The 15710-nt window shown below is 52.8% G+C and overlaps 1 protein-coding gene across 2 annotated transcripts in view; it reads left to right on the top strand.

Annotated features, from left to right (window-relative positions):
* The window catches only part of LOC143997818 (uncharacterized), a 34944-nt gene extending 23675 nt beyond the window's left edge, over positions 1-11269 (top strand). For both annotated transcript variants that reach the window (XM_077493636.1, XM_077493637.1), the window contains exons 6-9: positions 958-1125; positions 9328-9483; positions 9821-9968; positions 10873-11269. In XM_077493636.1, coding sequence (XP_077349762.1) covers positions 958-1125; positions 9328-9483; positions 9821-9961 — 465 coding nt within the window. In that variant the 3' untranslated portion in view covers positions 9962-9968; positions 10873-11269. The remainder of the gene's footprint in view (positions 1-957; positions 1126-9327; positions 9484-9820; positions 9969-10872) is intronic.
* Positions 11270-15710: the final 4441 nt, after the last annotated feature.

The following is a 15710-nucleotide window of genomic DNA, read 5'->3' as shown; positions in this document are numbered from 1 at the left end:
GAGGGTGATATACCCATACCAGGGGCAGATACTACGGTGTCACCGGGGACAGCACAGGGTCCCAGTCGTCAGTGTACCAGTAGAGAGTAATATACCCATATCAAGGGCAGATACTACGGGGACAGCACAGGGTCCCAGTCCTCAGTGTACCAGTAGAGGGTGATATACCCATACCAGGGGCAGATACTATAGTGTCACCGGGGACAGCACAGGGTCCCAGTCCTCTGTGTACCAGCAGAGGGTGATATACCCATACCAGGGGCAGATACTATAGTGTTACCAGGAACGGCACACGGTCTCAGTCCTCAGTACACCTGTAGAGGTGAGGTATCCATACCAGGGGCAAATACTACAGTGTCACTGGGGACAGCACAGGGTCCCAGTCCTCAGTGTACCAGTAGAGGGTGATATACCCATACTGGGGCAGATACCATGGTATCACTGGGGACAGCACAGGATCCCAACCCTCAGCACACCAGCAGCAGGTTATATACCCATACCAGGGGCAGATTCCATGGTGTCACCAAGGACAGCAGAGGGTTCCAACCCTCAGTGTACCATCAGCAGATGATGTACACATACCAGAGGGGGACAAAACAGCACCATCAGTGAGCGATGCGTTTCTTATTTGGGGAATTCATAGATCTCCATATACTGGACATGCCTCATGTTTGGGTGGCGGGTTGAAGGTTGATCCTTTTTGTTGGAAAGCCACCTTAGATATGGCTCAGGATTTGCTGGGCACATGACTGAGCCCTTCTTGTTTTATTGGAAACGTCTGAAACAGGAACTGACATCACCGCCGTGTACTTCTATTAGAAAGAACATTCGATTATACAAAGAGTAAATGCTGCCACCTAGAGGCTGAACTAGTAATCACAGTATATTCTATGAGAATGGTTGGTGCACCTCTATCTGTGTGAACATCATGCCAACATATCTCTTTTCTCTCCTCAGAGTAAAATGACCTCCACCCCGCAGCCATCGAACCGGGTCGGTCTGCTCGTTCTTCGCCCCGATGGTTTAGCTGTGATTGGAACAGAACCGAACTCTGTGAACGACCGGTGTCTGGGCTGCTGCGAGGACAGCGTGACGCCCAACAATGGAGCGATGGCAGTGACTACGGTGAGACCTGGGTGGGGGCTGAGACCCGGGGGGCAAATTTGATAACCCCGGGATATTCAAATTAATTCTGGTGTGATAATTACAAAACATGTAGATTGATGACGAGGTACAATAAGGAAATACATTCCTGCTCAAAGGAGCTTACACTCTAAACCGGGAGAATGTCAGAATGTGGAGATCTAACACATTGTCATGATGGAGGAGACAGAGCTGCCATCGGGGGGTACTGAGGAAATCAAGAAGGAATAGGCGAGACTGAAGTGTGGCACCGCAGCAGGCCGACACGTTTCAGGGGCCAAGCTCCCTTCATCAGGGCTCGGAGAGGACAGAGTCTGTTACCCTGTAGTGTGAGGAGGAAATCCAAGTGCAGATTGATGAGAGATGTTCAGTATTGTGAGTTGTAATCTGCCACACTTATCAGCAGCTGGCGGTTGCTGCCAGAGCTAATGCCTCTCTGCAGCTAAGCCTTTCCCCTTGGTCAGGAAGGTTGGGCGCATGGCCAAGATCTGCATATGCTCATATTGCAGGCGGTGCTCCAGATTCGGGTTTACAGATGCCCACACATCCGCACCTATGACCTGGCATTGGCACCAATCACCCTGTTTGAAAAGTCCGTCACAACCTAGGAGAGTTGTTGAGTGATCGTCAGCTCTTGTGACTCGTGACCTGACCCAGGTTCTGCTATCTTCTGTGTGACCTGGCTCACCTCCTGCCTCCAATGTATGGGCGTCTCCCACTCCTGACCTTGGCTTGTTTCCTGATTCCCCCCTCTGCCTGCTGTCTTGGTACCTCTGCTGCTCTTCTGATCTCCACCCTCTGACTTCACTCCTACTTTCTGAATTGGTGATTCCCTACTGTTGCTGACTTCTGTTCCTCCTCCTGACTACATTTCTACTTCCTGCACCTGTGTGTTCCTGTGCCCAATATCTTCACAGATCTGGTCCGAATCTCCACTCTGCACCTGAACTCTCCAATTCCACCTGACCACTCCTTGCCCTGCTACACCTGGCCACTCATTGTCCTGCTACACCTGGCCACTCATTGTCCTGCTACACCTGGCCACTCATTGTCCTGCTACACCCGGCCACTCCTTGTCCTGCTACACCTGGCCACTCCTTGTCCTGCTACACCTGGCCACTCATTGCCCTGCTACACCTGGCCACTTCTTGTCCTGCTACACCTGGCCACTCCTTGTCCTGCCACACCCGACCACTCATTGTCCTGCTACAACTGGCCACTCCTTGTTCTGCTACACCTGGCCACTCCTTGTCCTGCTACACCTGGACACTCCTTGTCCTGCTACACCAGGCCACTACTGGTCCTACTACACCTGGCCACTCCTTGTCCTGCCACACCCGACCACTCATTGTCCTGCTACATCTGGCCACTCATTGTCCTGCTACACCCGGCCACTCCTTGTCCTGCTACACCTGGCCACTCCTTGTCCTGCTACACCTGGCCACTTATTGTCCTGCTACACCTGGCCCCTCCTTGTCCTGCTACACCTGGCCACTCCTTGTCCTGCTACACCAGCCCACTCCTGGTCCTACTACACCAGGCCACTCCTGGTCCTACTACACCAGGCCACTCCTTTTCCTGCTACACCTGGCCACTCCTTGTCCTGCTACACCAGCCCACTCCTGGTCCTACTACACCAGGCCACTCCTGGTCCTACTACACCAGGCCACTCCTTTTCCTGCTACACCTGGCCACTCCTTGTCCTGCTACACCTGGCCACTTATTGTCCTGCTACACCTGGCCCCTCCTTGTCCTGCTACACCTGGCCACTCCTTGTCCTGCTACACCAGCCCACTCCTGGTCCTACTACACCAGGCCACTCCTGGTCCTACTACACCAGGCCACTCCTTTTCCTGCTACACCTGGCCACTCCTTGTCCTGCTACACCAGCCCACTCCTGGTCCTACTACACCAGGCCACTCCTGGTCCTACTACTCCTGGCCACTCCTTGTCCTGCTACTTCTGTCTACCCCTGCTACAGCTGGTCACTCCTTGTTCTGCTAATCAGTAATCTAATCATCAGCTACCTGAGAGATAAAATGCTTACTTGCTAGTTGCTTGGTTGTTACTGACCCAGATTGGCCTGACTACTCTTGCCCGCTGTCTGCCTCAACCCCTGCCTGGACATTACTACTCTCTTGTTTGCTGCCTGCCTCAACTCCTTCATAGACCTGACTACTCTCTGCCTGCCGCCTGCCTCAACCCCTGCCTGGACCTGACTACACTTTTGCCTGCCTCAACCTCTGCCTTCATGTGACTACTCTCTTGTCTGTTGCCTGCCTCAACCTCTGCCTGTACTTAACTACTCACTTACCTTCTCCATCCCTTGACCCTTGCCTGGACCTGACTACTCTCTTGCCTGTCACTTGCCTCAACCACTGCCTGAACTTGACTACTCATCTACCTGCTGCATCTCTTGACCCCGATCTAGACCTGGCTACTCTCTTGCCTACCACCTCCCTCTGCCTCTGCCTGAACCTGACTACTCTCTTGACTACACTGCCTGCTGCCTGCCTTGACCTCTGCCTTGACTTGACTACTCTCTTGTAGTCATTGTGAATATTCTCCATACTGTAGCCCTTCTATCCCACCAACCCATTGGTTTGGTGAGGGCCTCCACAAGCTGCCAGTTTGTAGCAAAGAAAACCACTATGGTTTCTGGTCCATCTCCACCATAAGGAGGTCTAGTAAAGACTGGCTGGTACTTACACTGCTTGCCTTAGGTGAGCCCCCTTCATCTACCAGGGGGCACCATGACAGGGATGAAATAACACCCCTCTGTGGTGAAAACATATAATCATTTCCCAGGTTCTTGTGAGACTGTTCCGATGGCCTTTTGCTCTGATGATACGGGAGCCCCTTTTTACCCAGATGTGATTGGTGGAGCTTCTCCTATATACATATTCGGGGGCCCTGGTTGGCCTCCTGCATACAATCAGTGTCAGTGAGCAATGTTCGCAGCTCTTCGGCCCTGTGTCCCGGTTTGCCCGTCCTGTGGTCGGAGGGTTGGGTTGTGGCTTTGGTGTCAATGTATCATCTTTGGTCATGTTCCTCCCTCTCATGTGGTCATGTGCAGTCACAGTGTGGATGGTTTGATGTGACCACATGATAGGGACGGCTTCCTCTGATGGGGAGGGTGACGTGTAATGTGGTCTGAGGACTCCATGCTGGATCCAGATCCTGAAGATGTTATCCCGGGGAAGGAGCTTTATGAATTATCTGCAGATCTCATATTTCGGGGCCTCCATGCTGGAGAAGGTTTTATGGGTTCTGTATTGATTTTCATTTCATTGATATCGGCCAATAAAGTGCTAAACAAGAATACGCCTAGTATATAGAGTACCAATAGTCACTGGCGGCCATATACAGATCACCTAGAGTGTCAGCTCTTCTGTCCTCCTCCATAGTTGGCTTTATGCTGTTGGTGTTCAGAGCGCCCCCTTGCTTGCTGACTCCAAATGACCTTTATTTTGTTTTAAAAATACATTTATTAATTAAAACTCCACGAAACCCCCCGAGAATCCTCTCCAAACTACAACTGTCATGGTGGGTCCAGGATAGGAAGCACCTTAAGGCCTTGTTCATGTTCACAAGGACGGCTTGAGGGGCAGTTGAGCCACAGTTTGTGGTCGCAGTCAGGGGCAAATCTACCGTGAGGCAAACAAGACGTTTGCTATGGGCGTTTTTTTCAGCCTCCAATCCTTGAAGTAGCTCACTTGGCAGCGTCGCTACACACAGCTGGTAAAAAGGAGCCGGCGGGCTGCCGGAAGGTGGGAGCCCGGTGTCATTTTTTTGGGGTGGGGATAAGAGAACCTCCTGGTGTAGTATGGGGGGATAGGGGAGCCCCCTCTCTCGCAACCCCCTCTCTCTCCTCCACCTCTTCCCTCCCCTCTCTCTCTCACCCCCTCTCTCACTGCCCCTCTCTCTCTCTCAACCCCCTCTCTCTCCTCCACCTCTTCCCTCCCCTCCCTCTCTCTTTCACCTCCTCTCTCTCTCACCCCTCCCTCTCTCACCACCCCCTCTCTTTCACCCCCATCTCTCTCACCACCTCTCTCTCTCACCCCTCCCTCTCTCACCACCCCCTCTCTTTCACCCCCATCTCTCTCACCACCTCTCTCTCTCACCCCCCTCTCTCTTTCCCCACCTCTCTCTCTCACCCCCTCTCACCACCCTCCCTCTCTCACCCCCTCCCTCTCTCAACCCCCCTCTCTCTCCTCCACATCTTCCCTCCCCTCTCTCTCTTACCCCCTCTCTCACTACCCTCTCTCTTTCACCCCCTCTCTCTCTCATCCCCTCCCTCTCACCACCCTCCCTCTCTCACCACCCTCTCTCTCTCTCACCCCCTCTCTCTTTCACCACCTCTCTCTCAACCCCCCCTCTCTCTCTCACCCCCTCCCTCTCTCACCACCCTCCCTCTCTCTCACCCTCCCTCTCTCAACCCCCTCTCTCTCCTCCACATCTTCCCTCCCCTCTCTCTCTTACCCCCTCTCTCACTACCCTCTCTCTTTCACCCCCTCTCTCTCTCATCCCCTCCCTCTCACCACCCTCCCTCTCTCACCACCCTCCCTCTCTCACCACCCTCTCTCTCTCACCCCCTCTCTCTTTCACCACCTCTCTCTCAACCCCCCTCTCTCTCCATCTCTTCCCTCCCCTCTCTCACCCCTCCCTCTCTCTCACCCCCTTTCTCTCACCATCCTCTCTCATTCACCCTCTCCCTCTCTCATCCCCTCTCTCTCTCACCCCTCCCTCTCCCTCACCCCCTTCTCTCTCTCACCCCCTTCTCTCTCTCACCCCCTTCTCTCTCTCACCACCTTCTCTCTCTCACCACCCTCTCTCTCTCACCCCTTCTCTCTTTCACTACCTCTCTCTCTGACCCCTTCTCTCTCACCACCCTCTCTCACCCCCTCTCTCTCACCACCCTCTCTCACCCCCTCCCTCTTTCACCACCTCTCTCTCTCTCACCCCCTCTCTCTCCCCCCCATCTCTTCCCTCATCTCTTCCCTCCCCTCTCTCTCACCCCCTCTCTCTCCCCCCCATCTCTTCCCTCATCTCTTCCCTCCCCTCTCTCTCACCCCCTCTCTCTTACCATCCTCTCTCTCTCTCACCATCCTCTCTCTCTCACCCCTCTTTCTCTCAACACCCTCTCTCTCTCACTCCTTCTCTCTCTCACCTCTTCTCTCTCTCCCCCCCTTTCTCTCACCCCTTCTCTCTCTCTCACCCCATCTCCCTCTCACCACCCTCTGTCTTTCACCCCCTCTCTCTCCCCATCTCTTCCCTCCCTCTCTCACTCACCCCCTTCCCCTCTCTCACCCGCTCTCTCTCTCACTACCCTCTCTCTTTCACACCATCTCTCTCTTACCCCCTTCTCTCTTGTTCATGCCTCTCTCTCAACTCCCCTCACTCTCTCATCCCCTCTCTCTCACCCTCCTCTCTCTCTCTCTCTCTCTCTCTCTCAGCCCCTCTCTCTCTCTCCCTTCTCCCTTGTTCAACCCTCTCTCTCAACTCACCTCTCTCTCCCCCACCTCTTCGCTCCCCTCTCTCTCCTACCCCCTCTCTCACCCCCTCCCTCTCACCCCCTCCCTCTCTCTCCTACCCCCTCTCTCATCCACCTCCCTCTCTCACCCCCTTCTCTCTTTCACCCCCTCTCTGTTTCACCACCTCTCTCTTTCACCCCCTCTCTCTCTCACCCCCTCTCTTTTTCACCCCTTATCTCATTCACCTCCTTCTCTCTCGTTCACCCCTCTCTCTCACCCCCTCTCTCTTTCTCACCATCTTCTATCTCACCCCTCTCTCTCTCAACACCCTCTCTCTCTCACCTATTCTCTCTCTCACCCCTTCTCTCTCTCACCCCCTCTCTCTCACCCCTTCTCTCTCTTACCCAATCTCTGTCAGGTCACCTTGAGGCGAGGTGACAGGTGCACACCGTAGGGATCCGGAGTGCACCGCAAGGTTGTGGACCCTACGGCTGACTGCTGCAGACGGGGGGCAGATCCCACTGGGGATAGAGCGTGAGATTCCCTGGGGCGCGGAGTCTAAGAGCCAGCAGGTGTTCACCAGAGCCTCTAGTGGTGAGGATGGATTTGGCTGCAACTGGCTCCAGGTCGCGACCCCCAGGGTCCCCCTGCTCACACCCACAGTAGGCAACAGGAGGATAGGGATGAGGGACAAAGCCAAGGTCGGGGCCACAAGCAGACAAGAATAGTCGGGTACACGCCAAAAGGTCAGGATCACAGGCAAACAGGGATAGTCAAGACACGCCAAAGTCGGTAACGGAAACCAGTAGCAGAGCACACGGCAGGCAAGCGGAAGCTAACACACAAAGACTACACAATGGTTGATCAGCACTGAGGCCTGCAGTGCACAGGTTAATATAGGGCTCCCTGATAGGGCCTGGGGTGGAGCCATGCTTAGAGGAGAGGTTATAAAAACCACCAGGTGGCAGTGGCTGACCTCTTAGTCTGAAGACATGGGGGAAGGTAAACAAACACAGGAAGATCACTGCATAACCATGACAATCTTCCCCTCACCACCCTCTCTCTCACCCGCTCTCTCTCTCACCCCCTCTCTCTTTCACTCCCTCTCTCTCCCCATCTCTTCCCTCCCCTCTCTCACTCACCCCCTCCCTCTCTCTCACCCGCTCTCTCTCTCACCACCCTCTCTATTACCCCCTTCTCTCTTGTTCATGCCTCTCTCTCAACTCCCATTACTCTCTCATCCCCTCTCTCTCACCCCCCCTCTCTCTCTTTCTCTCTCACCCCCCTCTCTCTCTCGCTCTCTCCCTTCTCCCTTGTTCAACCTGCTCTCTCAACTCAACTCTCTCTTCCCCACCTCTTCCCTCCCCTCTCTCTCCTACCCCCCTATCTCTCTCACCCCCTCCCTCTCTCACCCCCTTCTCTCTTTCACCCGCTCTCTCTTTCACCCCCCCTCTCTCTCTCACCCCCTCTCTCTTTCACCCCCCTCACCCCCTTCTCTCTCATTCACCCCTCTCTCTCTTACCCCATCTCTCTCTTTTACCCCTCTCTCTCACCCCCTCTCTCTCTATTACACCCCACTCTCTCTTTCACCCCCCTCTCTCTCACCCCCTCTCTCTCTTTTACTCTTTTACCCTCTCTCTCACCCCCCCACCTCTGAAGCGGTGGTGCTCTAATAGAAAGAGGTGGAGCTTAAAGAGGAAGGGGTGGCATTTACAGATGGAGGGGTGGATCTTAAACTGGAAGGGGTGGGAAAATGTAGATGGTGGGAGGTGCCCAATTTTAGTCTTGCCTAGGGCAGAACAAAACCAAAATACACCACAGGTCGCAATGCTTTGCTTAGTGGATTTGTCAAAAATGATGCCCTCAAGATTTTCAGCAGGCAGTGCCGCCACTGAATGCAACCAATGCAGGTGAATAGGGCCGCGCCCCAACCTTGAATCAAACGCTTGGCTTGCTGTTGTGGTGCGGTATTTACATACAAAATCCCCACTTTGCTGTCGAAAAAATTATTTCCTTTCAGTAGACAGCGGCCTCTGCTCTAACGCCCTCTGAAAAGTGATCCAACGCAAGTCTCTGAAGAGGCAAAGGCAAATGTCTGTGGAACAAGCCAATAATCTGAATTGGACTTTCAGTTGAAATCAGATAAATCCATTCCAGGTGCATCAAAATGCGTGCAAAATCTTACCGTGAGTTTTCTTTTTTAAAGCAGCCACAGCCTGAGTATAAAAACCTGTGCCCTGCCAGCATACGGCAGAGGAGGAGCCTTGCTCCCTGTGTGGAAGCAGTGGCCTCTCTGTAGAGGTCAACCACACCCCTCTGCTGAGTTAGAGATAGAGCCCTCCAATCAGCAAAGCTCCTTCTCCCTACTGACTGGAGAGCTGTGGCTCTGACTCAGCAGGGGGGGGTGTCGGACTTCTGCAGAGAGACCGCTGCTCACTTACAGAGAACAAGGCAAAGCCTTCTAAATATAAGGAAGGGTGAGATCGTATTTAGCTTTTCTAAACTGAAAGTTCAATTGAGATTTGAATATTTTGTGGGTCAGGGTCCCTCTCCTGCACCTCCATAACCAGGGGAGGTGGACCGGCCTGTCCACATTGAGTTATAACTGAGACAAGCACATGGTTAGCATTTGTTGTTGTTCTCTGCAGCTCTGTAAATGAATCCACATCTTTCCACCATCAATGAGTTTGATTTCTTTTTCTCCCGGCAGAGCGGCACCACCAACACCTCCCCCACCACCACCACCAAGGTCGGGAGGGTCATGAAGGTCCCAGTAACGGGCAGACAGAGGGTGTGGCAGGCCCAGCGGGGGGCGCCCTATGAGAACCCCGATTGGAGATTCGAATCTTCCAGCTCCAGTGAAGAGGTGAGGGAATGACTCATCCTTATTGTTGTTTTCACAGGGCTTGGGGTGTCACCTGTCCCAGGAGACCAGCCATTACTTTATGACTTGTACTGCCCAGCAAAGCTCCAAAGACTGAAACATGTGAGAGACCTCTAAGATGGAGGACAGTCCAAGCCCTCCTCAGTCTGCTGGGGGTTGTTTGAAGGTGAACTCCACCAATGTATCTGACCTCAGAAGAAGGCTTGGCTCCATTCTTCTTTCTGGAATGGTCCCCGGGTTGCTCTGATTGGGTGTTGGTTAATTTGAAATACTGTATGTGCCCCGTGTCCCGGTGATGACCAGTTCCCCCTCTCCTCAGATCTCCAGGGTCAGGCGTCCTCCACAGCACAGCAGATTGCAGCCAATCAGGAGCAGGATGGAAGTCCGCTGCCGCCATATTGGCTGTAGATCTCCTCTTGGGTCCATTGTGGATGATTCCAGCTCCAGCGAGGAGGACTGATCTGCCGGTAAGAAGGATCACATGACCTCATTCAACTGCCACATTCCGACATTGGCTCACCATAGTCACATGACACCAATGCACTGCCGGCACTCACTACATTGGCTCACCATAGTCACATGACACCAGTGCACTGCCAGCACTCACTACATTGGCTAATCATAGTCACATGACATCACTACACTGCCAGCACTCACTACATTGGCTCAGGTTGGTCACATGACACCAGTGCACTGCCAGCACTCACTGCATTGGCTTATCATAGTCACATGACATCACTACACTGCCAACACTCACTACATTGGCTCACCATAGTCACATGACACCAGTACACTGCCGGCACTCACTACATTAGCTTATCATAGTCACATGACATCACTGCACTGCCAGCACTCACTACATTGGCTCACCATAGTCACATGACACCAGTACACTGCCAGCACTCACTGCATTGGCTTATCATAGTCACATGACATCACTACACTGCCAGTACTCACTACATTGGCTCAGGTTGGTCACATGACACCAGTGCACTGCCAGCACTCACTGCATTGGCTTATCATAGTCACATGACATCACTACACTGCCAACACTCACTACATTGGCTCACCATAGTCACATGACACCAGTGCACTGCCAACACTCACTACATTGGCTCACCATAGTCACATGACACCAGTGCACTGCCAACACTCACTACATTGGCTCACCATAGTCACATGACACCAGTACACTGCCAGCACTCACTACACTGGCTTATCATAGTCACATGACACCAGTACAAGGCCAGCACTCATTACATTGGCTCAGAGTGGTCACATGACATGACTATGCGCTCAGCTTTATGCATTAACCCTTTCCCCACCAGGGGGGGATTATTGATGGATTTGTCACATTTCTGTCCTCTACAGATGGGAGGCCGGCGCTGTTCTCTGACTGTATTCCCGGGAGAGGAGGTCTTCTGGCCGGATGATAGGCCGGGCTCATCGGAGGCGTCTGTCTGTCGCACGTTCATCAGTCATTGTAGTGGTAGTGACGCATTATGCAAATTAGCTAGACAGGAAGGGGGCGTGTACCTAAGTATTATATTTTCACAACATGATCAATAAATCACTAGGGCACATTATAGGAAACACCAATAACCGGAGATCATTCTGTTAGAGTGTCAGCTCTGTGGCTCAGCCTGCTTTGTGTTACGGCTCTGCTGACTGCGGAGTAAGGGGGGGAGGGGTAACTTTAATAAAGTAGAGAATTAATAATATATATAATTCTGTCCTGTATACAGACATCAATAAATATTACAATGTATCACTGTGTGTCCCATGAATAAGTCCTGATGGTGAATGATAGTATATGAAGGGGAACTCCGGACATAATATCTTTTATCGATGGACGCAGTGGGGATGGGTTTTTTTTCTCTGTTCCTCTTCAGGAAAGTTTCATGTAGTTGTTGCCCTGGTGACCTCACAGGAAGTGATGGAGAGTCCACCGAAAATGACTTCTATACAGTGACCCCGTCCTGAGCCTGTGTGATTAGGCTCTGAGAGAAGCAGGTGCTGCATACTACTCCTGTCCAGTGACCCTACTGCATTGTGGTGCTATTCATTCTCAATGCACCCCCCACACCCTGAGACAACACATCTGCATTGAAGGCGACTCGTCTCAGTGTGTTGGGATGCATCCAGAATGAGATTTCCCTTCTCTGACTATACAAGGTGAAAATGTCATGTTCATCGCCTAATCTATTCCTCAACAGCACAGAAATCCACTTTGTGTGCACCAAATGCCATTCCAAACCTGGATATTACCAGTGGTCAGACTTGTGCTGACAACCCCCCCCCCCCCCCCTGCACAGCCTGCCTGGCCTCTAATAATCAGACTTATGCTGACACGCCTCCCTGCACAGCCTGCCTGTCCTCCAATAATCATAATCAGACTTGTGCTGACACGCCCCCCCCCGCACAGCCTGCCTGTCCTCCAATAATCAGACTTGTGCTGACACGCCTCCCTGCACAGCCTGCCTGTCCTCCAATAATCAGACTTGTGCTGACACGCCATCCCTGCACAGCCTGCCTGTCCTCCAATAATCAGACTTGTGCTGACACGCCCCCCCCCCGCACAGCCTACCTGTCCTCCAATAATCAGACTTGTGCTGACACGCCCCCCCTGCACAGCCTGCCTGGCCTCCAATAATCAGACTTGTGCTGACACGCCTCCCCCGCACAGCCTGCCTGACCTCCAATAATCAGACTTGTGCTGACACGCCCCCCCCCCCCCGCACAGCCAGCCTGGCCTCCAATAATCAGACTTGTGCTGACATGCCTCCCTGCACAGCCTGCCTGTCCTCCAATTGTCAGACTTGTGCTGACACGCCCCCCCTACACACCATGTCTGTCCTCCAATAGTCAGACTTGTGCTGACCCCCCCTGCACAGCCTGCCTGGCCTCAAATTGTCAGACTTGTGCTGACACGCCCACCTGCACAGCCTGCCTGGCCTCCAATTGTCAGGCTTGTGTTGACACGCCCCCCTGCACAGCCTGCCTGGCATCAAATTGTCAGAATTGTGCTGACACGCCCCCCTGCACAGCCTGCCTGGCCTCCAATTGTCAGACTTGTGCTGACACGCCCCCCTGCACAGCCTGCCTGGCCTCCAATTGTCAGGCTTGTGCTGACACGCCCCCCTGCACAGCCTGCCTGGCCTCCAATTGTCAGACTTGTGCTGACACGCCCCCCTGCACAGCCTGCCTGGCCTCCAATTGTCAGGCTTGTGCTGACATGCCCCCCCTGCACTGCCTGCCAGGCTTCCAATGATCAGACTTGTGCTGTTACCCCGCCCACAGAGCCATTCACTGGGAAGATCAGTGTACTGCTTGTTCTCTTCCCCCTCCTCTCCTAAGTTTCTTGTGCAACTGAGAACAGAGGTCATGTGATAACTTAAAAAAAAGAAAAACAAGTTTATATATCTATGCACAAAGGATTTGCCTTTATTTCTATTTTATTCTGAATGTTTTGCTTAGTAGAGGAAAGAGGTGATCGTCTCCTCAGTCAGTAGACTGAATGTAGATGTAAAATCAGTGATGTGTTGGGTTCCTTTGTCAATCTCTGGTCATCCGAAAGCTGAGCCTGAGTGACCATCTCACCTACATAATACACAAATAAAGAGAAAACAATGAAAAGCCCGTATCTGAGGGGAAGGAATGGTCCCGATTCGTAGACGACGTACATCTCAGGTCACACATCAAAGTGTCCAATAATGGAAGAAAGTTGTTGTGAATAAAGTTATTTTTGGTACGTTTTCAAGTGTGGAAAAAAATGGGGACTTCCAAAGTGTGTGGGAAGCCACCTATAAACGTTCCAAATATATACTAAGAAGAACAAATCCGGAGAAAGACTAAACAACAACAGAGGGAATGGAACATCTGGAACCAGAATTTTCCATTCATTAACCAGCATCAGATATTAATTAACAAATTCTTCATTAAACCCCCTTCTCCATGAAATCTCCCTTCTCCATAAAGAGCCTCAGACTTGGGGCCACTCCCCATTTCATTCCCCAACAATGGAGACAAGACCCACCTCAGAATGGAATTCCGGAGTCCTAACAGAAGCAGAGAGAAGGTTCCTCTTTGTAAAGACCAATTCAATACATTGTAAAAGATATGGGCCCCGTGAAGACACTTTGTTATCACTGGTGATACATTGTATAAGATATGGGCCCCGTAAAGACACTTTACTATCACTGGTGATACATTGTATAAGATATGGGCCCCGTGAAGACACTTTACTATCACTGGGGATACATTGTATAAGATATGGGCCCCGTGAAGACACTTTACTATCACTGGGGATACATTGTATAAGATACGGGCCCCGTAAAGACACTTTACTATCACTGGGGATACATTGTATAAGATAGGAGCCCAGAGGTTCACACTGAGGCGGCACGACTTGCAGCGCGACAGCAGCGGCGACTTGTCAAAACGACTTCTGTATAGAAGTCAATGCAAGTCACCTCAAGTCGCCCCCAAAGTAGTACTGGAACCTTTTTGTAAGTCGGAGCGACTTGAGTTGCTTCTATTAGAACGGTTCCATTGTACAGAACGGGACGCGACTTGTCAGGTCGGCTAAGTTGCCTGACAAGTTGCCCCAGTGTGAACCTAGTCTTACTATCACTGGTGATTTATTCTCTACTCACTTCGGCCTCTGACCAGGTATGTGACGGATACAATGGGATTCCTTGAACGTTGAAGGACTTCTAGAAAAGCTCAGGTCACTCACATGTGCACCAGGTTGGAGTAATCTTATTGTGTGACTAAAGAGACCAAAATCACCCCCCATCCTTTTTCTCCAGGTCAGTGCCCCCCCCATCCTTCTTCTCCAGGTCAGTGCCCCCCCCCACATCCTTCTTCTCCAGGTCAGTGTCCCCCCCCCCCACATCCTTCTTCTCCAGGTCAGTGTCCCCCCATATCCTTCTTCTCCAGGTCAGTGCCCCCCCACATCCTTCTTCTCCAGGTCAGTGTCCCCCCCCCATCCTTCTTCTCCAGGTCAGTGCCCCCCCCCACATCCTTCTTCTCCAGGTCAGTGTCCCCCCCCACATCCTTCTTCTCCAGGTCAGTGTCCCCCCATATCCTTCTTCTCCAGGTCAGTGCCCCCCCACATCCTTCTTCTCCAGGTCAGTGTCCCCCCCACATCCTTCTTCTCCAGGTCAGTGCCCCCCCCACATCCTTCTTCTCCAGGTCAGTGTCCCCCCATCCTTCTTCTCCAGGTCAGTGCCCCCCCACATCCTTCTCCTCCTGGTCAGTGTCCCCCCCCACATCCTTCTTCTCCAGGTCAGTGTCCCCCCATCCTTCTTCTCCAGGTCAGTGCCCCCCCACATCCTTCTTCTCCAGTTCAGTGCCCCCCCATCCTTATTCTCCAGGTCAGTGTCCCCCCATCCTTCTTCTCCAGGTCAGTGCCCCCCCCACATCCTTCTTCTCCAGGTCATTGTCCCCCCCCCACATCCTTCTTCTCCAGGTCAGTGTCCCCCCACAGCCTTCTTCTCCAGGTCAGTGTCCCCCCACATCCTTCTTCTCCAGGTCACTGCCCCCCCACATCCTTCGTCTCCAGGTCAGTGTCCTCCCCAATCCTTCTTTCCAGGTCAGTGTCCCCCCCATCCTTCTTCTTCAGGTCAGTGCCCCCCCCATCCTTCTTCTCCAGGTCAGTGTCCCCCCACAGCCTTCTTCTCCAGGTCAGTGTCCCCCCCCCACATCCTTCTTCTCCAGGTCAGTGTCCCTCCCACATCCTTCGTCTCCAGGTCAGTGTCCCCCCACATCCTTCGTCTCCAGGTCATTTTCCCCCCATCCTTCTTCTCCAGGTCAGTGTCCCCCCCCACACCCTTCTTCTCCAGGTCAGTGTCCCCCCCATCCTTCTTCAGGTCAGTGCCCCCCATCCTTCTTCTCCAGGTCAGTGTCCCCCCCATCCTTCTCCAGGTCAGTGTCCCCCCCATCCTTCTTCTCCAGGTCAGTGTCCCCCCCACATCCTTCTTCTCCAGGTCAGTGCCCCCCCATCCCTCTTCTCCAGGTCAGTGTCCCCTCCCATCCTTCTTCTCCAGGTCAGTGTCCCTTGTGCCCCTTATCAGGCAGGAGCCGAGCATCATATATAGAAGGGGCGTTTCTAATGATTTTATCTATGGCAGCTTCCTGACATCTATAGTTTCTAAGGAAGCTGCGGGTGCTGCACCCGCTGTATCCCTAGCAACCGCTGCTGTGAC

Source organism: Lithobates pipiens, unplaced genomic scaffold (genome assembly GCF_037356315.1).
Source record: "Lithobates pipiens isolate NorthernLeopardFrog02 unplaced genomic scaffold, aLitPip1_a1.2 Scaffold_19, whole genome shotgun sequence".
NCBI lineage: Eukaryota > Metazoa > Chordata > Amphibia > Anura > Ranidae > Lithobates > Lithobates pipiens.
Note: the sequence above shows the minus strand (reverse complement) of the source record. Positions and strands in the feature narration are given on the sequence as shown.